Source organism: Emydura macquarii, unplaced genomic scaffold (genome assembly GCF_026122565.2).
Source record: "Emydura macquarii macquarii isolate MOO-44397 ecotype Brisbane River unplaced genomic scaffold, CSIRO-AGI_Emac_v2 contig_2897, whole genome shotgun sequence".
Taxonomy (NCBI): Eukaryota; Metazoa; Chordata; order Testudines; family Chelidae; genus Emydura; species Emydura macquarii.
The window spans coordinates 3,761,400-3,788,051 of NW_027133034.1; the positions used below are offsets into that span (position 1 = coordinate 3,761,400).

At 41.8% G+C, this 26,652-nt stretch overlaps 1 protein-coding gene across 4 annotated transcripts in view; it reads left to right on the forward strand.

Moving 5' to 3' along the window:
* The window catches only part of GDA (guanine deaminase), a 56,031-nt gene that overhangs the window by 15,444 nt on the left and 13,935 nt on the right, over positions 1-26,652 (forward strand). For 2 of the 4 annotated variants that reach the window (XM_067568465.1, XM_067568462.1), the window contains 9 exons: positions 658-829; positions 2,564-2,651; positions 9,005-9,110; positions 12,103-12,130; positions 14,151-14,258; positions 17,285-17,392; positions 20,050-20,147; positions 22,269-22,336; positions 22,804-22,956. In XM_067568465.1, coding sequence (XP_067424566.1) covers positions 668-829; positions 2,564-2,651; positions 9,005-9,110; positions 12,103-12,130; positions 14,151-14,258; positions 17,285-17,392; positions 20,050-20,147; positions 22,269-22,336; positions 22,804-22,956 — 919 coding nt within the window. In that variant the 5' untranslated portion in view covers positions 658-667. The remainder of the gene's footprint in view (positions 1-657; positions 830-2,563; positions 2,652-9,004; positions 9,111-12,102; positions 12,131-14,150; positions 14,259-17,284; positions 17,393-20,049; positions 20,148-22,268; positions 22,337-22,803; positions 22,957-26,652) is intronic. The other 2 variants (XM_067568463.1, XM_067568464.1) reach the window with 2 other exon arrangements.

Sequence of the window (26,652 nt, forward strand, 5' to 3'; positions counted from 1 at the left end):
ATGCTATGGAAGAGAACAGCATTCCCAATATCCTGATCAGTCAAGTGAACCTGTCTTAATACGCCTATGTTTGGAAACACGATTGGGCCTGGTTCTCCTCTAATTTGCACAGATTTTACAATGGTGCAACTTTAATGGTTATCCCACTGTTTACATCAGTGTAAATGAGAAGAGAAACAAGTCTATTGCTTTTACTGAGAGACTATAGTAAAAAAAATGCATTGTGAAGAGAGCAGGAAAATAATTCACTGTCTCCAGAGGCCTATTGAAATAATTCTTCTGATCTTGATTACATTTCCCCCATTTATGTGTACTTTCAGGTTATGGTATTGGGTCTTGCTTTCATCATGTTCTGACTGCATTAATTACCAGCAAATATAAAATGCTTTCACAGTGTGTGTCATTTCCCCCTCTAGTGGCTAGTCCATATAGAGGATAACAGCCTACTACTGCACACAGTAAAAGTATTTACTTCCTTAGTAGAAGTCTGTACTTTGGTGCTGAAGATCTGGGTTTCAAACCCTGCAGACCACTCATGCTGGGGGCTATCACACAAGCATATTGTACAAGACAAAAGCATAAGTTACTTTTTAAGAACAATTATTTAAAAATCCAGACAAACTACTATGATTTACTTTTTTTTTTTTCTTTAAACAGTGAGTTCTTCATGCCAGGAATGGTTGATACACATATTCATGCACCTCAGTATGCATTTGCTGGATCAAGAGTAGATCTACCTCTTTTGGAGTGGTTAAACACATACACATTCCCAACAGAAGTCAAATACAAAGATAATGACTTTGCTGAAGAGGTATACACCAGAGTTGTAGTAAGTACAGCAAATGTCTTCTACCTACTATTATAAGGTAAAGTGCACATTAATGAACCATATAAGCTTTCTGAAGCTGACAATACAACTCAAAAACAAATAAAACCCTATCCTTTAAATAGCATAGAAATTAAATAAATTGGGAATGTTGCCATTGTTCATGGTTGTCAACCAAGATTATCCCTTTCTAGTTCTGATGTCTAGCAGTGTGACTAGTAAGGATACGATTCTGCCATGGAGGTCACTGATTCCGTGACTTTCCATGACTACTTCTGGGGCAGGGCTAGAGCAGACCCATGGCCATGGAACAGCTGAGAGGCTGCCAGCCCTGGGAGCTGCTAACTAGGTGCCAGAACAGCTGAGTGGTGACCAGCCCCGGGACCGCCAAACATCTGACCACAGCCAGCCTCAGGTCCATCAGAGCAGTGGCCAGGATTGGGTCAGCCCGCCTGGGTCTGGAGCAGCAGCAGCCCCTGCCACAGCAGCAACTGCAAGCCCCAGCAGTGCTCTCTTTGTCCTTCTCCCACAGGGTATTTTTAGTAAAAGTCAGGGACAGGTCGCGGGCTTCTGTGAATTTATGTTTATTGCCCACACCCTGTCCCTGACTTTTACTAAAAATACCCGTGACAGAATCTTAACCTTAGTGATTAGGGATGGGTGAACCCAGCAAAGTTCAAGGTATTCTTAGCTTCTCTGGTTTAGGGTTTAAGTGGTTTGCAAAGCTGGTTCAAGTTTAGCTATCAAGTACAATAATCATGATGTAGTTCCACTGAAATTGGAAATGCCAGCTTTATGCTCCTTGTCAATATGTATTTCTGAGCAAAACAGCATTTGATCTATGACGTGGTCTCATCTTTATTACAGAATGTATTTTTACATTAAATATGTACTTTGCTAAATATTAAGATACTACTGTGATGGGGACAAATATAAGAATCTAGACAGTCCTTTATATAATGTGCATCACCAAGATAGTTCCTACTTAAACAGTTGTAAAAGTCCATACAATTTAATATGAAAAAGTTGGGAAATTCTCAGTTAAGATGGTCTATGGATAATTTGCATGAATTTATACTAAATGTATATGTGTCTTTTTTGCCTAGTTGCTTACATGAGAACTAATTTAATCACATAATAGGCAGCAACCATCATGTATATCACCTGTCCTAGGCTCCAGGCACCTTTGCCAAAATTTAAAAATACAATCAACACAACTAAAGCCAGTGACTGTTGCACAACCTCAAGCCAAAGGAGACTATCAACATCTACTTTAGGGAGACTGTGCCTAGATACAGTTTCTCTATGATGTTTTCCAAACATGAAAGATTAGATAGTGTATTGTCAGCATCACATGTTAGTTTACTGAGTACAGGACTCATAGCAGTTTCCTTAAAAGATGCCTACTTCCTGGAGCAAATGTTGATAGTCTCCTTGCAGTTCACCATTGAGGAGTACATGAATCCAAAGGCCACATGGTGGGATGAAAGGAAGTATTACAGTTTCGAACTAATAACTATATCAGCCCATATCAACCATAGTTTTTCTTTTAAATACATTAATAAGAATCTGCTATAAAATGTAGTGTATTTTTATTCCTGTCTTCACTCACAATACCATTAGTGCAAAATTCAGTAGAACTATCTTGCAGATTAAAACCACTGATTGCATGTTCTGTCATTTTGGCAATGTGACAATCTTTTTTTCATACAGCTGAAAATTGAATTCTTTTTATAGAGAAGAACACTAAAGAATGGCACGACTACAGCATGCTACTTTGCAACAATTCACACAGCTGCTTCTTTGCTACTTGCTGAAATTATAGGTAAGAACATGAGTGAATTTTAAGAGAAACTTCAGCTGAAATAATAATTTGCCTCAATCAATGGATCTATATTGATTTACACCAGTTAAGAATCTTCCCCCTATTTATTATTTCCTCCTTCATTTTTATTCTCTCCCTGAAATCCAGCTATCCTCACTCAATTGTTCAATCCCTTTCCCATTCATTCACTCGCATTTACCCTCTGCTCCATCAGTTACCACCATTGCCACCCCATGTTCCAAAAAACAATTAAAGCCCCCAAATCAACTAGTCCTTCGCTCACCTCTTTATGTGGTACTGCTACTACTGCTCTGTTGCTGCTATTCCTGAAGGGCAGGAGAGAGAGTCAATATTTTCACTCCCCACCCCACTGTGCCAAGATCTTTACTCACCCTTCAATTATGGAGAGAGGAGCTGCACCAGGATCTTATCTCCAAACCACAGGGAAAGCAATGTTGTCCGCTCCCACTATTTTATTGCAAGGCTTGGCTCCTTTTAACGCTGTCGGCTTTACCCTGTGGCCTGTTCTCGGCCCAGAGGGTGTTAACTGAAGGCCTGGCAGTGGTAGCTGCGCACTTGAGGCAAAAGGGGGTGCAGGACTTGCACAAGGCAGGTCCAGGTCTCAAGTCAGAGCAGTGTGAGCCAGTCAGGCGCCACTTGCGGCTGGTGGGTCCTGCTGGTAAACAAACAAAAGTTCACGTTACCTCAGGTACAGCCTATGGAATGTGTCGGCGTGACCGGTTGCTTCCCGAGCCAGGCCTTTGTGCTGTGAGACAGCATCCTTCAGGATGGCCCACCTGCACAAATGCCTGACAACAACAGCCAAACGTGGCCAACAGCTGGTAGGTCACAGGGTGGCCTGCACCTATGTGGTGAGACTAGCGAGTCTGACGCTTAGGCCGCTTTAGTCACGGCTAGCGTCTGTGTACAGTCCGAGTAGGGATCTTCTGCTACAGTCCCCTCTCTTCTCCCCCACCTTCCCCAGTCCAGTCCCCCCCAAAAAAAACCCAAACAAAAATAAAACAACCAACCAAACAGCAGCAAGCCCTAGCTTCCTTAGACTGGTGGATGACTCCTCAGGAGGTGTGAAGGGGTGTTCAGTTTGTGGAGCTGACTCCCTCAGTTACCCTGATGTCGGACGCTCCGGGCAGAGGGTGAAGTGCCGTATTGGCACTGACCTCGGCTCACAAGGTGTCAGGCCAAGGGAGGAGGGGCGTCGGCACACCAATGTAAAGATCCACGAAACGCTCGCAGGGCTTGCAGAATGTTCCTCCGCTTATCGAGGGCAGGGTAGTACAGGTGCTGACAGACAGCAAAGCATCCATGTACTACATCGACAGGCAGCGGAAGCCCATTCGTCAGCTTCATGAAGGGAAGCTATCGGTCCTTAGGACCTGGCGGTGATCACCTCCCGGGGTGATGAACGATGAGGCACACCGCGTCAAGGGGTCGCTCTCCCTCACCACAATGGGTCGCTGTGCCCACAAAGGGCGTCTACGGCCGTCTGGAGGGGGGTTTCCCCAAAGGGAATCTGTCCGTATCGGACTGGAGCATGAGGTGTCCACAGTGCTGCTCTTTCCGTGATCAAGGGGCGGGGGCAATCACCAACGCCATCCATCTGTAGTGGTCATAGAGTTTCATATTCACTTCCTGCCTTTCCCCTCCTGCATACAGTCCTGCTAAAGATGAGGAGGGGTTAAACAGATGCTATCTCGATTGCTCCGGCCTGGCCACGCCAGCACAGTTCAGCATACTGCTGGGCTTCTTGATTGCCCACCTCAGGAGCCTCCAGGACAGCGTGATTCCCAGATCCCAGGATCACGGTCACCGGCGGTGCCCAGACCTGGACCCTTGACACCTCAGGGAGTGGTGGATCGGTAACCAAGAGATGACAAGCGAGCCGCTCACAGCAAGTCCAATGAATCCTGCTGGGTAGCAGGAAGCCCTCCACGAAGGTCATTTACCAGGTTAAGTGGAAGTGGCTGTGGCCTGCAAGGTAGAGTCCAAGAATATTCTGCCCAGCCTCTCGCCAGTGCAGGTGATCCGGGAAATACTTGCCACAGTTAAAGCTCCAGGGACTGGCTGCAGCCTCCCTGAAGGCCCACCTAGCAGCCATATCAGCCTTCCATCAGTCACTGGAAGGGGGATTGCGGTTCTGATGTTGGTTAGGTTCCCGGGTGGGGCTGGGAGGCTCTATCTGTAGGTCTACGACCCGGTGCCTCCCTGGGATCTCGACCTCATCCTTTCACGGCCCACGGGGCCCCCACCTTGGAACCTGCGGCGTCATGCCCTATAATCCTGTCTTCCGGGAAGGTGGCCTTCCTGGAGGTATTTACCTTGGCAAGGAAGGTCTCCAGGATCAGGGCTTTGACCTCAGAGCCCCCCCCCGCATACTGTATCCTATAAAGATAAGGTTCGGTTGAGGCTGCACCGGGCCTTCTGGTCTAAGTTGGTTCCCTAGTTTCATTGTGACCAACATATAGTCTTCCTATATTTTCCCTGAACCACACGGTTCGGAGAGAAGGTGGCACTCGTTAAACATGAGAAGGGGCCCTGGCTTCTACATCAGGTGTACGAGGCCGTTCTGGAGAGCGATGCAGCTCTTCGTCGCAGCAGCCGACCGGATGAAAGGTTCACCGGTCTCCACCCGGCGCATCTTCCTTGTGAATAACTTCCTGCATCGATTTTGGCTGCGAGCAGGTGAAGGTGCTGCTTCCAGGTGCCGCCGCAGCTCACTCAACAGAGCTCAAGCTCCATCTACAGCAGGGGTGTCAAACTCGCTGATGGTGACAGGCGAAATTAACATAAAGTGCACTTCACGGGGGCCATGCAGTACCTGCCACTGAAAAATTCGGGCCATCTTCCCCTTTTCGGCAGCGGAATTTCACGGTGGGCCCTGTTGGCGGACTAACTGCATTGCTGCTTTAAGAGATTTCTAGGAGCGATGCCCTCCGCCGAAAAATTCAAGGCATCTTCAGCTTTTCGGCGGCAGGGTTCTGCGGGGAAAGGTATTGCCACTTTAACACTCTCTTAAAGTGGCAATGCCATACGCAGAGAACTGCGTCAGCACGACTCACTTACGCTGGCCGAACACGGGCCAGATCAAAAAGGTTTGCAGGCTAGATCCAGCCCGCGGGCTGTATGTTTGACACCCCTGATCTACAGCCTTCCTAACAGAAGTGCCAGGGCAGGGCATCGGCAGAGCAGCTGCCAGGCCGGCGGTACAAATCTTCACTTCCCACCACACCTCTGTCCAACGGGCGCGGGAAGACACAGGCTTCAGCAAAGCTGTGCTGCAGGGAGCTCACCGCTAACTCTGGCCCACCTCCAAGGTATTGTTTGTTAGTCACCTATAGTGGAATGGACATGAGGAAGCACTCGAAGAAGAAAACAAGGTTACTTACCAGTAACTGATGTTCTTCGAGATGTGTTGCTCATGTCCATTCCACAACCCACCCCCCGTCATTTTTGCACAGTTCTAGAAGCTCAACAAATCCTTGTTCCCTGGGTAATTCAGCCAGGGTTACTCCAGGTCAGTTAGGTCAGCTGAAACCAATTAAGGAGCTTGTCACAGCAGTTAAAAGCCTCCATTTCAGGCAGACAGGGGCAGCTGAAAGGGAGTTCAGAGAAGGAGCAGAGCTGCTCTGCTCCACTCTGCTCCAGAGCTTGGTGCTATTGCTATCAAGGTATGGGAGTTAGGGAGAAGCCCATCTGGGCGGGGCCGAGGGTCATAGGCCCACAGGCCTGAAGGAGGACCTGGCAAATCAGACAACCAAGTGAAGGAGTTGAGGTGGGGGAACCTCACCCAAACAGGGGAGGATCAGAGATGGAGAGACTCAAGATGAGGAAGGTGGAAAAAACCCTCTTCCCTGGTTCCAGGAAGTGGACTGCAAGCAGAGGGGCCACGGACAGGCCAGCCAGGGAAGATAGTAGTTCTCATGGACTAAGTAGTTTGAGGCTACTCCTCGCAGGGTCCCTGGGTTGAGGCCTGGGGTAGAGGGTGGGACTAGCCCCCTCTCCCGCTTCCCACTGCCCCCGCTTCCACCCAGCCACACCACCAGCGTAGCCGAAGAGAGCGCAGGAGCCGCAGGGGCAGAATAGGCCTCCCTAGCCACACTGTCTATACAATTCATGTCTCCTGGTTTCTGCTGTTCACATCACAAAATTCTGTCCAGTACTGGTGTCTTTTGACAGTTTGTCATTCTTTTGATTTTCTTGACAAATTCCATAAACTCTCTGAAAAATATGTTTGTCTTTTTTTTTGGTGTAAGCTTTAATGGGCTTGTATCCTGTGTGTCTTCATAAACTGTAGCTCTCTCACAGAGGTAGAAATGAGATAATTAAGGGGGGTATGATCGATGTCTATAAAATCATGGCGAAAGTGAAAAAGGAAGTGTTATGTACCACTTCACGTAACACAGGAACCAGGGCTCACCTAATGAAATTAACAGGCAGCAGGTTTAAAACAAACAAAAGAAAATACTTCTTCACACAATGCACAGTCATTCCCATTGCACATCGTTGCCAGGGAATGTTATGTAGGTCAAAACTATAACTGGATTAAAAAAAAGAATTAGATAAATTCATGGAAGATATAGTACATTAATGGCTATTAGCCAAGATGGTCAGAGATGCAATTCCATACTCTGGGTGTCCCTAAGCCTCTGATTGCCAGATCCTGGGACTGGATGACAGGATACAGATCACTTGATAATTGCCCTGTTCTGTTCATTCCCTCTGAAGCATCTGGCATTGGGCACTGTCGGAAGACAGGATACTGGGTAGATGGACCATTAGTCTGACCCAGTATGGCTGTTCTTACATTCTTCTGTCAGTATCAAAATGGCCATTTTTGATTAGTGAGCACTTTGATAGAAGTCCAATATGAAGCTGTTTATTGTCATCTCTAATACTAATACTGAACTGTGCATAAGTGTTACTGAATTAAAAAGCCAATTTTTAGCCTATTTCAAAGGCTAGTCCTGTATGCAGAGGCAATTACAAATTAAAACCTTCTACCAGGCAGACTAGATGCTACATTGTACATACCAAAGCTTACAAATGGAAGCATTACAGTTGCAATTCACATATATCTATCTCTACCCACTATGCAATACAAACTATGGGCACGCATTCTACTGCTACTTGTACACAACCTTCAGTGTGAGACTGATCTGGTCAGCAAATTTCAATTGAAAATATAGAAAACTATCATAATGTGTGAGGTACTTTGATAATTAAGAACATTTCATGCTAGTATATTGCAAAATGTTGATATTTGCCATTTTTGCCAGATGCTAAACAACTGCACCATTTCTGGAAAAAAAAAACAATGCTTGTCCATTCAAAAATACAAAATGATCTTTTAATGCATTGTCTGTTGGTAGTGTTGACCTATAATTTCAACACCTTAATGTGATGTTTAACTTAAACGGAAAAACTGTAGTCATATTCAAGTTGCAATGCTTCTAGAACTGCGCAAAAATGACACTTTTTCATTCTGGGTACCATTGTTTTTCCTCACCTACAGGCCTACAACACCGCTTGACAACTCCATATTATACCTCTTCTAAATGTACATAAAATAAGCTTTCAAATGGTGTGCGTGTGTGTGGGGGGTACATTAACCTCCAACAATATGGCCCTTTTTGGAGAATTGCCACATGCCTATGAGGACAGCAACAGTATATTAATTAATGACTAGATTCTGCCTGGCTCTTATGGAGGTGTGCAGCAGTGGGGGGGGGAGAGGAGAGGAAAAGGGGAGATGAAGACTCCCCTTTCAACCACCTTGGTGTGGCCTATGAAAGATCTGGGCAGAATTGCAATCACTCCCCAATACCTAGTGCATGCACAGTGCCCCAAAAGGGACAAGTAGGTGGGTTATGACCTCCAGGCTCCACCTGACCTGCACAGTGAGACTGGCATAAAGGAAGGAGCAGGCTGCATGCCACAAAAGGTTGTTGTGGCACATGCTGCCCCTGTGGATTGGGGAATTCTGAGAAGCCTTCTGCCTCCCGGGGCTCTTCCTTCAGCAGTGCAAGTGTTGCACTCTGGATTATGTGTAATTGATACAATCTAGCCTTTAATAACGTTTGCAGTAGTGAGTACTAAGGTAATGTTCAGAATTTCCATTTAAATCCTTTTTCTCTACTGATCATTTTCCATTTGGGCTAAAAAGTAACATGGACAGTCTCAGTCTAAAGACGAAGAAAAGAACTTGGGCACTGCTCACTCTTAAATGATGTTATCAGGGCTAGAATTTGTTACGCTGGTTTTAAGTGTAGCTTTTACTAGCAGTTTGTGTGGAAAACAAAATGATTTTTAGTTTTATTCTGTTAAACATTTCACAGATAAATTTGGTCAGCGAGCATTTGTTGGCAAAGTTTGCATGGATCTCAATGAATTTGTTCCAGAATACAAGGAAACCACGGATGAATCTGTCGAGGAGACGGAAAGGTAAAATGATTATATTGATCGTATTATATTTAGAAATTGTATTTTTAATAAAAGTAGAAAAGGAGAGGAAGGCAATTTAAGGATTAAGCCTAAAACTTTAACATGTAGGAAGTAACTTTTATTCATCCATTTAAAAAAAAAGTTCTGATTTTCATCTCACACTAGTTTTTCACCAATGCAACAAAATCTGCTTCAGTGGAATTGCTCCTAATTTACAACAGTGTAAATGGGGGAAGAATCTGGTCCATATAATGCACATCTATGAATTTGTGAGTACACATTCTTCTTTTAATGTCTCCTCTGAAAAGGCTGAGCTTTATCACGAAGGACCTGATATTACAATGGATTAGATGGGGCATCAGATTGTTGTGTGGAAACATGCTGATCTGAGAGTCATTTTGTGAATATATAGATCACTACCCTGCATGTATTTAAGCACATGTGTAATGTTACTCATATGTTACTCACACACATGCTTAAGTATTTGCAGGATCAGAACCATTGAGGGAATACATGTTAATGTACCATACAGCAATCTAGATATTTTTATGGAGTGAGTTTGGAATTGCCACATGACTCATGCAGGCCAGTAAAATCTTTTTACCACTACAAATTATCATGGATTATTTTAATGGCATATATTTAAAGAAGAGGTATTTTTTTTAAAAAAAGTTAAATTGTTATTAGTACTGTACTAATGTTTGTTTTCCCTTGGCTGTTCACCCATGTTTCCTTAGTACCAAGTCCTGCTGTGTAGGCCTTAGAGAGAGAGGACTTTTTGTTCTAGTACCTTTTTAAAACATCAGAATTATCTAAAAGAGTAAATTCTGTAAATTCCTTTCAAGTGTTTTGAGATCCACTATTTCATGACTTTATTAATAATGGCTGCACTATGGTTTTGGAAAAGAGAAATTACAGCTCTCATGGATAAGATAGGTGTGTCCAGCCTGGAAGGTTTGCATTTTGTGAGACCTGGACTTCAGCTATGAACTATGGGAGAAAACACTTCCTTTCTGTTAAAAAAAGGAAACCTTTTTGGCATGTTGAACTTAATTTTTTTAAATATGGCCACTGTTTGAGAACTGCTCAGAGTTTTGGAATGTTGGAGGAAAATTAGTGAGCATAGTTAGGTTAGGAAGTCAAAAGAATGAAATAAATGTGGTTTATCCCATAGTCCCATAATTTATCACCTGAATTCCAATAAATTACAGCTAATTGCTTATATCATGTATGTGGAGGTGATATATAATACCTTGCATTTATCTTGCACCAAAGTGCAGAGGGAAAGTGGTAAATAGGCAGGACTGGGGGAAAAGTAGGTGGGAAGGTCTTAAGCCTAGATGAAATACTTTGTACTTAAACCTGAAACAAGGTGAAACTCACTGATTTCAGTTTTCAGTGTAAACCTCAGAACTATCCAAGATTTTCAAGAGCCTCTTCCCCCCAGTGAACTTCTAGGACAGTGGTTCTCAACCTATTTACTATTATGGGCTGCATATGCAATTTTCTGTGTTATGTGGACCACATCCACACAATATCATTGGTGATCACTTGTGAACGAGTAAGATTGTCTTCCAGGGATCTCAGTAGTGGGTTCGCAGGTGGCTCCATAGCCCAATCCTATATCCACATGTCTTGTCACAATAAGGACAGGTGTTTCCAGGAGGGATAGGCACAGTGTTGCTGTGTTGAATGTTCTGATGTTCTTTCCACTTGTTCCTCTTTTCCTCTTCTACCTGTCAATGAGCTGTTTCAAAGTATTGAGATCCCTCCGACAGAGTCTTCCTCCATTTTGGACAGTCCTGAGCGAGAGTCTCCCAAGTATTTATGTCAGTGTTACACCTCTTCATGTTTGCCTTCAAGGTGTCTTTGAACTGCTTTCTTTGCCCTCTGCAACTTCGCTGACCTTCTTTCAGCTGTGAGAAATGGATTCTCTTGGGGAGGCAGGAGTCAAGCATGCGAACAACATGACCTATCCAGCGAAGTTGGCTTTGAATGATCATGGCCTCAATGCTGGTAGAATTGTAGGGCTCTGTGGATGTCACATGGGCCACAGTTGTGTGCTGATTGGGCCACAAGCAGCCCATGGGCCGCAGGTTGAGAACCATTGCCTTAGAGGTCTAGTGCTGGCCAAGGATCTTTCCTACCCCTATCCAGCTACCCATTGGTGGGCCCCCAGGACCCTCTCACCTACAGGAACATTAGAATCCTGTCTCTCTGATCACAGCCCTCAGGGTACTCCCACATTCCAAAATGTGGGGACATGGTATGATTTGGGGACAAGCTTTAGCTCATCTCGAAGGTCCAGACCTGATTTTAAAAAAAAAAAAATATATATATATATTTGTAGAGCCACTTGTGCGCCATTCTTTCATTTTGAATGGAACAAGCAAGTCCATATCATGTTTTCAAATGTGTAAATACTGTATGCTCTAAAGCCCACATAAATGCTCCCTGGAAAATCAAGGTATAACTCTTTGGGCCCTTTAAGTGAATGAAGGATAGGGGGTCTATCACTTTAAATCTCAATATATGTAACTATTGTAAATGAAGCATAAAATATTGCAATATTCTAAAAATAGGATTTTAAATAATAGAATAGATTCAATGCCATGATTTAAATTCATGTACAGCCAAAATTAAGGTGTCTCTTTTTAATACTTCTGCTATAGCATATAATTATGCTTTCAATTGACTTAATATAACATGTATTTGGTTTCCAATGAGAACACAGAGTAATTATCACATGTCTGGGGGTTAATTACTACAAGTGATAAAACTTCTGCAGATTTAGGGCCAGATTCTCAGCTGATTTAAATTGGTGTAGCTCCACTGACTTCAGTGGCTCTGTGTTGATTTACACAAACTGAGAACCTGGCCCTTAGAGTTTTCAACTTTCAGCATAAAACTGATTCATGTGTGAAACACTTAATAAAACACTAAAGTAAAGATTTTTCTTAATTTATAATACAGATAATTTTTTCCCTTTCAGGTTTGTTAGAGAACTACTAGAAAAGCAAGTAAGTAGAGTTGCTGTTTTATCAACTGCATAACTTCAGTTCTGTGCTTTCATGTATTTTTTTATTTGCTGTCTGAATTAGAAAAAATTGACTTCTTTGTTTATATTCACTTTTGTATTCTATTTTTTCTATGGAAATAAAATGACGATTTGGAAGAAGGCAATTCAGTTTGAATGAATACAATTGTTAATGCTTGTGACAAATCAATAAAGATAGATCCTTCAGTATATTATAAATAAATATAACATAGTCCCTTTAATGACCAATTAAATCCTGAATCTGTACAAACTTGTTTGGGAGTTATGGGTTTAGTGTTGGCAAGTGTCAGTGTGACACCATATATTCAACATGGTTTGGTCAGAGCCATTGTAGCATGCTATACTTTGAAAAATAACCTTTATTTTCTTAAAAGCTGCTCAGCTTCCTACAAAGAACAATTCTCTGGTCATAGGAGGAAATAAGCTAATAAATCATTTCACCATTTATAAACGATGCTGTGAAGAGAAATCTTTGTTTAACTCACAAAAATAGGTGCCTTTTAAGATAACAGCAGTATGGTGCCATTGCAGTTAATAATCCTTTTCCACATTGGATTTTTGGATCAATACATTTGGTCATGTGTGTGAAGGAATTTCTAAAGAAATTCTGCAGATACATTTTATGGCACTGTTACTACAGTCAAGGAATTTTACTGCTTTTCCCTGTCGACCTTCCTTTTTCAATGGTTTCATTTGTTTTACACTTGTTGCCAAGATTTAAGCTTGATGGCTAAAGGTTAGGCACCTAAATCCATGTTTAGTTACCTAAATAAGTGACCTGATTTTCAAAAGTGCTGAGCAGCTATAACTGGGAGCTGAGTTGCAGAGACTGTAGGCCAAAACATCCGGCACTCTCCTCTATTGGTGTCACACACACAGTGAACAGGAAAAGTGACAGGCCGGACCGCTGCATGTGAGGACCATCAGGGAGAACAATAGTTTCCTGGCACTTTCCTCTGGGACCCCTTTGAATGCTATGCCATTTTCATTTCTGTTTGCAATCTTCAACCCAAAATACAATGCCTAAATTTAACAGCTAATTCTAGTTTGTTGAGTATAGTTATCTTAGAGTCATAGAGTTTAAGATCAGAAGGGATCCTAGATCATATAGTCTGACTTCCTGTATCTCATAGGTCATAAATGCCTTTCTTGCTTAATATGTCTAGTCATCCCACTTATCTTCCTGTCCATGGAATCCAGGAGCCAGACTGTAGCTAACACCTGCATGAGTGGAAAAACTGAAACAAGAGGAAGGCAACGGAAGCCTGTTGCTTCCTGGAACTACCTGCAGCCTGCATCAACCCCTACTCTAAGATGTGTCTTAAGTCATGTCTATACTGCAATAAAAAACCTGCAGCACCAAGTCCAAGAGCCTGGGTCAGCTGGCTTGGGCTTGCAGGTCTTAGGCTGCAGGGCTAGAAATAGCAGTGTAGATGTTCAGGCTTGCGCTGGAGTCCAGGCTCTGAGATCCCATGACCCAAGCCCAAATGTCTACACACTATTTTATAGCCCCACAGTCCAAGCCTCATGAGCCTGAGTGGTCGTGCCACGGGCTTTTTATTTCACAGGAGACGTACTCTTAGTGATACAATCTGAATCAGAAAACAGAGATAGGAAAAGCATATTAAATTACCTAATTCACCCCTCACTGGCCAATGCATGGCTGTCTTTTGACAATGGACATGAATATGTATTCTTCCAGTCCAGGGAAGGTTGCCTATGAAAAAACCTTTATAGTCCACTAAAATGATTTACTGAAAAAACTTTGAATTTCTATTCCTCTGACAATGATTGTAATAAAAATCAGAAAATGGCTGTACAGTGATTCATTCATATGAGCAATGGATGCAGTAGGAATAGAAAACCATACAAAACAAAACCCATTCCTTTTTCATCATCATGTAAGCTTGTAGGTCAGCGCACTCTTGACTCTGATGCACAGATTATTTTCAATCTCAAGTATGCAATTTGAATATTTTCAGTATCAGAGGGTACAACCCATAGTGACACCTCGTTTCGGACCTTCCTGCACTGAGTTGCTGCTGAGTAGACTTGGTGACTTCGCGAAGGCTCGTGATATCCATGTGCAGGTAGGATTTGTGAACTCTCTAAGTCAGTACATTTTCACTGTGAGAAAACCCATAGGCCAGGACATTTTTCATGAGAAATCAGTTTCAAAAGCTTCACTGTTTATCTGATACTGCCTGTCACAGTTCAGGGCAACTGCACCTGTATTCCCCTTCACAGACCTCACTAGGCTCCCAGCTCCTCATCTGTCACCTGACTCTTTCTCTCTCTCTCTCTCGACTGAAGTTTTACTAGGTTGCGCGGTCCTCTGCCTACACTGTGATTTTCCCGGCAAGTCAGATTGCCTAAGCAGGCCTGTTTTGATTTCTCCTCTGAGGCTACATACAGTGTAATTGTCCACAATTAGAAGTTCCCAACCTTTTCTAAGCAAGCATGTTTATTCTTAAGATAAAAGCATTACAAGGAAAACATATTTAAACAATAAAAGAACCAACACACATGCTGATAAGTTTACCCAAGATCAACCCCCTTCTCCAACATAACTCTGGCTGGTGGTCAGTCCTTCAAGCCCCACTAAGGGGTTTTTCTGTGATTATGAGTTCATAACAGCTATTAGCTCAGAACAAGCACATCGATACATCTGAGAGTCACTCTTTTATACAGTTTGGGCCTTTGAGCTTGGAACGCTGGGAACAGGAAATCAGCAGACAGTCTCCCTCGCCTCAGGGCATAGCTTCACAGGGCTGCGATTTTGCATAACTGGAGGCAGGGGAGGAAACTTGCATTCATTTCCGTCTAGATATTTCCCAGTTCACTTGTATTATCTCAAAAGTTCATTCTTGTCTGCCACATTGTTCAACATGGTCCTTTGATAACTGAGGCCTACAATTATACATAACCTTTGCATTTAACACAATAGACTCCAAAGATACATAAACTTTTAATTCAATAAGATCTCCCAAAGATTTTGCAGGAAATTGCCATATCAGAGTGCTCAGTTCAGCAAAACACTTCATCCTCAGACTTAACTTTGAGCCTGTCTTAAAATTCTACTGGGCGTGGACAGGAGGTCATACCTGGACCACTGTGTGCTTCAGCAGTCCCAGCTGGTGCACGGCCCTTGGGGACCATAACTAGTCCTTTGTATAAGGTTGTTGCTCTCTGGCATAGGTGAAATCATCCCGGAGAACTATAACAAACAGCCCCTCATTTCTCTGGCACAAAGCAGATCTCAGCACAAAAAAGAATGAGCCTTTGTATTCAAAGCATCTTAATTTAACTTCATTAAAAGAGAAGTGCATCTTACTATGTCATTAAATTGCTGCAATTGAGAATTAAAGTGCTTTTTAAAGCTTACAGCTGGGTTAAAGCTGGGAGAGGCATTTTTGGTTACATAGTCTTAATTACATACTACACTAAAACTAGCCTACTTTGGGGTTATTTAACATGACAAGAAGGGATATTTGAAAGTATTGGAAACGTATTTTCCAGAGACAGCACACAATGGACCAGATTCTCAGCCATACCTGAGGAGTGCTCAGCAGATCAGAGGAAGCGGGGGCAAAGGAGTCCTTTGTGCTGGCCTGATCCTGGGTCTATTCAGTGTTGGTCCGGTACCCTCCCCCTTATCCCGGTCCTAAATGCTGCTTTAACATTTGCTAACCAGCAGTGACCCTATGGGGCCATTGTGGCATCTGGAATTGCTGTGCTGGGATACCCCAGCCATACCCCCTTTTCCTGGTCTTACACCGATACCAGCTTTAGGAGAAGAGGAGTGTAGGAGTTGCTATGCTGATTTCTTCTATAGTGGGGAGAGCTTCCAGGGACAGGGTCCACAGGTTTAGAATTGCTTTGTGCTAGTAGAGCAGCACAAAGTGTCTAGTCATCATTATGCGATTGTAGTCATGCTGCCTGGAGTGGCCCAGGACCATGAGTGCCAACCTCAGGGCAGACCATCAAAAAGGACAGAAACACCAAACTGTTCTATACAGTATGTTCTATACTTAGATTTCACCAACCCAGTAACCAGTGTAAACTCCTCAGGCAATATTCAGCCTTAACTTGGAGTCACAGACAGTCCCCTTGGTCATTCTGATCTATCTTGCCAGCCAGGCAAGCTTGACTCTGTGACAGATGGTCACTTTACACCAACGATCACAAAATATTCAGGGCACTCTCAGTCCCAAAGTACTAGTCACTTACCCCAGGTCAATTTGTACCTTAGCTCTCACACCAAAGACAATGCTTGTAGCCCATCCTGTAATGAACTAACAAAAGATGTATTAACTAAGAAAATAAATGAGTTATTTATAAGGTTAAAATAGGAAACAAATACACACAAATGAGTTACAGTCTTGGATTTAAAAAGGTCATATGAGCTTCTGTAATAAACAGCTCTATATGTCCTTTAGAGCTGACCCCAGCCAAATAGCATGGGGGATCTCTTGCTTATGTTAGGAATCTTTGCCCCTCAGACTCCAGACAGCATAAAGCTCCAGTTTCTTCATGTCAGGGATTTTCATCCTCTTTTCCCTGAGTCCAAACTGATAGAACACGTGTTGGCCTCTGATTCTTCTTCATGTAAGTGGGGAGGGCAATCAAATAACTCTTTGCCCTTGTGATGCCTTACAATGACTCATTTGATTTCAAAGGCCCTCTTGTCTGCAGGACCTGCACTTTACATTAATTAATGTTTCTTTCCTGTTTGGCGAATTACACAATTACAGATATTTACAATGCAAACACTCAATGTAACTTTATACTATGCGCTTCAGAGGTTATAAGTGAGATCAGTACTTGCAGCATCCTACACTATTCATAAGGGCTAGACACCAAACACATTCTTACAATTCTAATATTTATCTTAACAATGCTAACACACAGGGCAAGACAGACTGGTTTCCAGCTATGTATTTGTCAGTGTTCACTGAGGTTTGGGTCCTTGGCATGAGCTGGCACCTGGTCTTCCAGTGTCACAATTGTAAGTCTAGTTAACTGTTAAGACACCCAGAGTATTTGTATGGTCAGTTTTTTACATCTAAATAAAAAAGAAAATACTGACTACTGGTTGTTCTTTTTTTCCTTACAGAGTCATATAAGCGAGAATGATGGAGAAATCAAACTTGTGAAGCAAATGTTTCCTGCCTATAAAAATTATACTGATTTATATGATAAAAACAAGCTACTAACAAGCAAGGTACAATTAAGGAAAACTCTATAGTATAATTTGTTAGATTTATCAATGTGGACACTATACTGGCGAATTTTATTCACTGCCCTCAGGCTTGAACAAGTTGCATTGCTGTACCTCCAAGGAGATGCAATGAAATCTGAGAGAAGATAATGTAAATATAATTTATTATAGGACAATAAAAACTTTGGATCTTCAGGTGTGCCAGAGCTCTGCTCAGTACTCTTTAGGAGAGGAGAAGGCTATAGACAATTAGTGCTTCCACTCTGGCTAGTAATGGCCCCCTAGCGAAGTGGGTTGGAGAGGGGACAGGAGCAGATGGTTTTGAACTGATTGTGCAGGATTTTGGGATACCCCCAGAGGAATCTCCAACTGTCCTGCTACTATAGTTTTCCTGCCCCTTTGTGCTGCCTGAAGGTTTGGCCTATTGACTTGTGTATGATTCACTTCATTTTAAAATTCTATGGATTGTACATTTTAAATTTATTTATTATTACTAGCTCTTGTCACACACACACTTTTTCAAAATATTTCAAATGATGTTTACAAATTCCTAATAAGTTGCATGAAAACTTGTTTATATACATGTGTGTGCACGCATGTGTTTGAACTAGTGGTAATACAAATCTCCAATTTATCACACACATCTTGTTTGTGTGATGTTTTCCAAACCATATTTTAAGGTTGTAATGTCAACTTCCAATTTATCAATGAATACAGTTGTGTTTAATGTTACTATCAGGTTTATATTAACATTTAAATTTGGAGGACAAATGTGCATATATTACTTAACGTTTTCAAACATTTAAAATCTTAGGGGAAGATTTACAAGGCAAAAAGGGCAGTTGGAATGTCCTTGTGAATTAGGCACTGAACTCCCACTTAGGCCTTGGAAAAGCCTCCTCCAAGTGTATACATCTACATATAATTTTAATTAGACAAACCAATATAAAATTACTAGTTTATAATGCAGTATTAACGGCCCTTATCATGCAGTGATAATAATTCTGTGCACAATAAGTTGTTATGCAACTGAAGATACCACAGATAAAGACTGACTAATGATAAACAGGGGTTACTAAAATACATATCCTTGCCTCTTGTACTGTTATGTAAAGTACTGAACATTCCTATGGAAAATAGAGCAGCCATACACTGCTTTCTGACACAGGACTCCTTGCTCTATAAATTGTTCCTTTAAAACTAATCATAACTAAAGGGTAAAAAATTCTAAAACATGTTTTACTTCTTAACAGGTAGTGCCAACATTTCAAAATACACTTGGCAGGTTTGGAGCTGATTCAGTGGAGAACTTTATGCATGTGCTTAACTTTAAATGTGACCAATCCAGTTGGGCTGGATTTTCAACTGCCTGAATTTAGGGAGTCCTGAGCCAGGTGGCCCTTGTGCAAGTTAGAGCAGTTCCCTTGCAGTCCTAATTTATTTGTCAGCAGAAGATTGGGCCTAACAGAGTTTCACTCTACCATGGCCACTCTTTCACTACACCAGTTGTTGAGGGGGCATCTGGAACAATTATGGTAGACTCAGCAGAATAGAAAATCCAGCCCAGGGGCTCCAATGGGATTACCCAGGTGGAACTACTTAAGTGTTTAAAGTTAAGAATATGCTTAAGTTTTCTGCTGGGTTGGAGTCCATGTAAATGTTTAGTACTCACCGTGCAAAATGTCACTGCCCAAAACTTTTACTATATTTCCAGATTCCAACACCTTCACAAGGTAGGTGGCATGCCTCAGTCATAAACTAGTGTGTGACAAACTTCATTAAAACACTTCTACCGTGATCCAAAATGCCGCACGCCATTTGTCCAACTTAAAAAAGCAATTTTAATCTTTTGGGCACTCTAACATACTGTGCTCTAAAACAGTGAAACGAAAAGTGCAGCCCTTTGGAATCTGACATTTATCTGGGGAAAGGGACAGGCACTTGTTATCTTTTGAAATGTCAGACTGCTAGTTGGAGAGTACTTGTGTTTATGTCTTTGTTAAATAACCTAAAGCCTACAGGTATAGGATTTTATATATGTTGTGTGCTATGAAAATGTTGGGTTTTTTAAAAATCTACATTTTAAGAGGGAAAAAAAATGAAAAAAAACCCCAAATCTAATTTCCACACCAAACTTTAATTTAAAAACGTTCCAGAGCAGATATACTTGTGCAAAACATAAGAGGGAAATGCAGGAAAGAAGTTACTCCTAAAAAGTAGCCCAGAATCTCTATTGTGTTGAGTGCTACCCTCATGCCCTCAATTTACCCCAGCATATTCCCTGTTTCAGGGCCTGTGAGGGGTGCAATGTAAGTTTACTTACATCAGCCCTGTACTGCTCATGCACCTGGGGAATTCATGCCCGGTCCCTTGCAGCTCCTGCATGACAACTGTAGAACCAGGGCAAGAACCAGCTCCACTATTTTTCCTCTAAAGAAAGAAGAGAAAGCCAGGGGAAATGATTAAATCATTTAAGGCCTGATTCAATGCTCAATGAAATTAATGGGAGGTTTCGTCTGACTTCAATAGGTATTGGATCAGGTCCTTAATGCACACTTCACCTCTGACAATGGGAAATGGCATTTTGGATAATGAAAACAAAATAATAAATTCACAGGCAAAAAAATAAGTAATTTCTGTGTTATGTTGTTTCTCTCTAGACGGTGATGGCCCACGGCTGTCATCTCTCTGACGAAGAACTGAAACTTTTTAGTCTTCGAGGAGCTGCAATTGCCCATTGCCCCGGTTCAAACATTTCGTAAGTTAAGATATAGCTAGTGGGATACAATAGACAGGGCTGTGGTTTCGTGGTGTCATTTCTACCTGCAGTGAATAGGTGTCCTGGTTTATAGGACCATAGTCCACCAGGAGTAGCCTGAAATACTAGAGTGAGGATTACTTGCTCATGTTCCATTGCTGCATGATGTGGATTAGGAACTGCTTTGTGCTGACTGAGAGCTCTTTGGTCATCCATTGAACTGTGAGAACTGAGGTATCTTCCCTTTTAGTACATTGCTCTGGTTGAAGCACATAACAGATTTAGTAGGAAATCCCCACCCTTACCTCTGGTTTAACAAGAATCCCCATTTACTGTTCCCCTCACTCTCTACACAAACTCAGACATTAGTTCCTATTCTTTCCTCATATTCCTTGTAGGACTGAAAAGCACCCATCAGACGTGGCCAACCAGTTTGGGGAAGGTACAGGGGGAGAATGTAGAGTTGATCAGAAATTTCCCAACGGAACACTTCAATCAAAAAATGCTGTTTTGTCAAAATTGAAGCTTTCTGAAATGTCGATTTTGATTAAATTTCATTTTAAAAAATTGAAGCAAAGCATTCTGGCAACATTCTCTTTGGAATGGAATATTTTAATTTCTCATTTCAAAACAACTTTTTGTTTCAAAATTTATTTTATATTATAAAAATATCAACATTTGAAGAAAACATTTGACTCTAAAACAAAATATTTTGCAGAAAATTTCTCAATTTTCTGGTTGTGTTCTTATCTGGAATGAAAATAAATGTCAAAATCATGGAATTGCCCATGGAAGAGAAATTCCAGTTCCTGCTCAGCTCTAGTGCCATGCTAGTTTACATTAGGGTTTGCACAGGTGTGAATTACCTTGGGAACACTGTCAATGCACGTTACCGAGATGAGTCACATTGTGGCAAGCCCTGTTTTGCTCAGTGCAGTGGGTCTACATTAGAGCTTTGCATAATTTCCCTAGAGCTAGACAGGCCCTGCAGCCAGATAGCCTCAATTATTTGACTCGATACGGAGTCCCAGATTTGTTTCAACTGCTCTCCTGAAACAGATTTTATAATCATAAAATGGATTTTGTTTTAATTTTTCATATTTATAAATCAACCACCTTGACTTTCTACAGCAACATATCACTTCAATATATATATATATGTAAAGAAGAAGGCCAAGATATTAAAAATGGAAGCCTAAAGCTAGGCTTAGTCTATATTTAGGCACTTAAATAAGTGACCTGATTTTCAAAAGCACCCAACCACTCCTATTGACTTGAGCGTAGTTACTCCTGACTTACACTGGTGCAAGTGAGATCAAAATCAGGTCCTAAAGAAATCTCCACTGGTATTATTTACATGCCAAAGGATAGAAGACATGTAAGTCAAAGAAGCAGGGAATCTAGCCCCCCTTCTTGCCTTAACTCATAGCCTCCTCAGTTTGCTTCTATGGCCATCTATTCTCCTCTAGCTCGCTACTCTCTTGTGTAATGTAACCATTGTCCCTTCATGAGCTGTCTGGAGAGCTGTGGTCATCAGTCTCGGCCCTGAAACAATCCTTGGTGGTGTGCCAAATATACCATCGTCCAAGCAATCGCTGTCCATGCTCCTAACGCCCTCTATGTGTGGCTCAATAATCCCTGTCAACCATCTTCCAACTGCCATGGAACTTTCCCTTCCTGTCAGTTGATTCCTTTATGGCACTAAGTTACACATTACCTATGTGTAATTAACACTACTTCATTTCTGCTTTTGATTTTTGGCCCTCTTTGCCTTCTTTCCTGAATATATTTAAGGCCCAGACTTTCAAAAAGTGAGGCACTCAATGAATATGAGACTACAGAAGTGTCATTGTGAATTTTTATTTAAATTTTACTTTATCCTTTTAATGATCAAGGTTTTATAATTCAGGTTTGTGAACACAAATTGTTTATTTCTATTGTGTAGGACTCATCTTTTACATACATTTTGGGAAATGCTTTGTATATTGAAAAGACTGTTTTATGGCAATGTCTCAGGGCCCTCGTCTGTCATCACTCAGGCAAAATCCCCACCGACATCCTGCTTGACTGCTGGAACAAGCTTTTAATTTTTTTGTGTGTATCTTTTTCTTTCCAATCCAGGTTGTGCAGTGGCATTTTAAATGTACGAAATGTTCTAAAGCACAATGTGAAGCTTGGTCTTGGCACAGGTTAGTAATTTACTGTGGAACCCCTTATTTTAAAGTCTATTTAGTGCACAAATGGCTAGCCACATATTCACATTAAAGGATTAACATGCTCCCAATCAGTGGACCTGATTTTCCACTACCTTGCATCTAGAAGTAGTCAAAAAAATGTAGAGAAATGTTTTGAAAGTGAATGAGGATAGTTTTGTTCTACTAGTCAGAAATAACTGGAGTGCAGTCTGGAATTATGATTTTCTAGATTATAGGAAAATAATATTATTCTGTATATGATCTGTATTATCCTTATAGAAATGATCATGCAAATATAATAAAACCTTCTTTAGGAATTCTGCAATAGACTTCTTGAAGACCGAGCATAATGATGAACCTTATCTTGTTTGCCATTACGTAATATTAAATTAAAACTCATACCGTTTCCACCCAGATCATTATCCCGAAAAGCTAATTTTTAAGATTTTGATCTATTGTAGACGTTGCTGGTGGGTATTCAGCTTCCATGCTTGATGCTATCAGGAGAACGATGTCTGTATCTAATGTCCTTCAAATTAATGAAGTGAACAAGACACAGACAGGCTTAACCCTTAAAGAAGCTTTCCGACTAGCAACTCTTGGAGGGAGCCAAGGTAAAGAAACATTTTTTTCTTTCTCTAGAATATGTATGTGATGCATTGATCACAACTTTGCAGTATACAGTCCTCTGTTCTTAAAATGGGGCCATATTTTAGGATCCCTACACTTAGAACTTCTGGCACCAATATGGAGTTGTTTGACACAGTGGCATACCATGGGGCCAGTGTTTGCATTTGCCCTCCGCCCCTCCCCCCCCAGGCCTCCTGCGCAGGGCAGGAGGGGTCCTTGGCTCCCACCAATTGGCACCATCCCTCAGCTGCCCCGGGGAGGGGTTGGGTCTGTACTTGTGGGGGAGACATGCCACTTTCCTTCTGCGCCCCAGGGACTTTTGGATGCTCATGGTGGCATCTCCCCCGGCTCTGGCCAGGCTCCACTGACGCTCCCCCCCTGCACTTACCTGCCGTGCGGCACCTGCCTCTCCTGCTCCAGCCCCGCAGCCCAATCAGGTCCTGCACCAGCTCCCATCTGAGCGGGGCGGCCTCGCCCCGCTGCCAGGAGGTAGCGGGAGGGAGTTCCTCCTTCTGGTCTCCCACAGTTCCCTGCCCACTGCCTGCCCCTGGGCTCCATCCAGCAGCCCATCAGAGCCTCCTGCATCCCTCACCCCCTGCCCATTCTGAAGGGCTCAGCTGGTGCTCCCCCTCCCAGGTTGGTACCCAGGGGTCTGGCCCCTTTCCGCCTTTCCCTGCCTCCCATTGGTCCATCACTGATTTGACAATGGCCTTCCTTTCAGTTTGGTAACTGCTTTAGCCTCTGACTTTTGCAACCACATATGTTGTGCAGAGAAAGATAAGATTTTCTGAAGTGGTATGAACCTAACACTGGTAGGTGATTCATGGAGATACCAGTATGATGGCAGAAAGGCAGTAAAGCCAGTTTGAGTAGTTGAATCTTGTTAATTTTTAAGTACTTTATTTAATTTTTTGAAAAAATCCTCAGACTTTTCTTTCACTGGAGGATGATGGATTTCTAAATGTCGCAGTAACTTAAAGGCTTTGTATTCTAGGCTGCCAACACTTCAAAACATTGCACAATTGCTGTAAAACCATAATCTTATATTTGTCATCACATTCATGCATTTTCTTTCCTCTTTTTGAGTCCTCATTGGGACAAACTGCCAAAACAAAACAATCCTTCTTGCCAAATCACTTCTGAGCCAGACCTGAGCTCCAACAAACTATAAACAACATATGCAACATGTTTTTTGTGAGACTCCTTAGCCTATAGCAGTATAGCCAGCACATCCGGTGTTCCAGTTAATGATATGTTTTGAATGAATTCTTACACTTCATGTTTTCTATATGGTTTTTAATATAACCGAGGTTAGTCCTGCTCTGAGCAGGGGGTTGAACTAGATGACCTCCTGAGGTCCCTTCCAACTCTAATCTTCTATGATTCTATGATTATACTGTTTAGTGGAAAGCAAACCCAAGATACATAATTAATACTGTTTAATTAGCAGAGGTACTGTCCTCAGTCATATCGTGCACTAGTCTACATTTAACCACTAACTGAGGTTCTCAGGTTCCAGTAATCTGGTGTCTTTAAAGAGGCACACCATTATATAGCTTATGTTACATATTGATTTTTCAAAATTATTTAAATTTTATTGAATTGCCTTTTTGTCTTTTTCTTTTTCATAAATTAATTATTTACACAACCCCCTGCTATCTCCCTTACATCTCCGCAGTTTGGTTAACTCTGGATTATATAGATTTCTTTTTGTTGACATCTGCTACACTCTCTTATTACATTTGACTGCTGTGACTACTGTTCTTTTAGTACCCTCTTGTGTTTAGCATAGAAACTGCACTAGGCACACTAGAGAAAAATCTCACTATGCGCTTTCAGGTGAACTAGGGGTATGTCTACACTGCAAAGAAAAACCCACGGCTGGCCCATGCCAGCTGACTTGGGCTTAGGCTGTGGGGCTGGACATCTACACTACAGTTATGCAGCCTGAGCCTGAGTTGGCTGGCATGGGCCAGCCATGGTTGTCTCGTACTGTGTAGACATACCTTTGGTGTTTAATTACATTCAAAACTATGTTCCACAAAGTTAACGTTTTATCATTTATGATATTTTTAAAAAAATCTCGGTAATGCTGTGAAATGTCTGTGGCTCTCAAATTTCTTCAAAGACTGAAATTCCCTTGCTATCCATTAACCATTTAAAAAAACAAAATAGCAAATTCTGTGTTGATATTACACCCTATGCAGTTCCAATGCCCAGGGACTTCTCAGATAATTTTGGGGTGTTTGTAAAGTTTATTTCACGTTACAAATTATTCATACAAACATAAAGTTATCCTAGATCATTTCAAAGGAGACTAGAATGACAAAAGCCCTGATTTTTAGAGGTGCCGAGCAAATCCCATTAACTTCAAATGAGATTGTGGACGCTCAGCACTTCTGAAAATCAGACCCAAAGGGCTGCTATTTTATATTACTGTATGAGGCTCAAAATAATAAAGAAAGAAAAAAAAAAAAAGGAACCTTGCTAACAAATAAAACAAGCCTTACAACCCTCTATTTGGCCTTCATTTCATCATCTGCTGGCCAAGTGCAAGGAACAATTCTGCAGACAATGTACAGCTTTAAAGAATCTGGAGTTCTTTTCAGCAAGGCTTTATTTCCAGCACCTTCTTGTGAGATTTACCTACTGAATGCTAGATCAGTTAGAGATGAACCAGAAAAATATAAACTGGTTGCAGACTCAGTAACATCACAACAGAATTTTTGCTGTGTTTTAGTTGAGAACAAATGACTTTATAAAGAGCAATTTCATCCAAAGAGCCCAAAGCAATCTGAAGACATGCTCACCTTAATTACAAAGTATGTAGACACCCATCATTGAAACTGAAGGGGCTAATCCAGTGCCCATTAAAATCAATTTGAGTTTTTCAATTGACTTCATTAGACATTGAGTCAGGCTCTAAATGAAGAATGCTTTATCTGATTGGACTATAGCACGACACGTCTGCAGGCAAAAAGTAATAACTACATAACTGGAATTTGCCCAGGAGTTGTCTACAGGAGAAGGCTTTTAGGCTTCAATCCTGCAAATGGCTCTGCACAGATAAATGCTTGAAGTCAGTAGGGCTCTATGCAGACACTACCTATGCAGATCCAGTTGCAGGACTGAGGCCATGTTGTGTTCAGGTTCAGGGCTGCACTAGCTACACTACTCACACCAAATCCTGGCAAGGACAGTTTAGCTCTACACACTTTAAGCTAGAGAATTAGAGTTTCACATACTTCTATGAGGTATTCAGCGCTTTCAGCTTCCATTTAAGGGAACTCAGCACCATGCATGATCGGACTGTATATGATGGTCTGTTAGATCAGATCTTGGGGAAGAAAAATCAGGCTAGCGTGAACCTTATGAAGAAAGTGTGAGGTTGTGCAAACATCTAGGACAATTGGGGGTGGGGAGTTGCAAAGCTAGTCTGAGTACACAAACCAATTTTTATTTATAGTTTAAGCCCATTATATTGCAAGTATCATTCCATTTTAAAAAAAACATTTGCACCTATGATGCTTGAGTAGATTGTTATTGCATAAAATTATGTTGTAAAACAACTTCTCTGTGTGGACATTAGACATCCTGTGACACTTTTTATATAAATTAGTGATGTGTTCCATTGTCCTGGTCCAAAATTTTCCCTAACTGTTATGATCTGTGTGCTTATT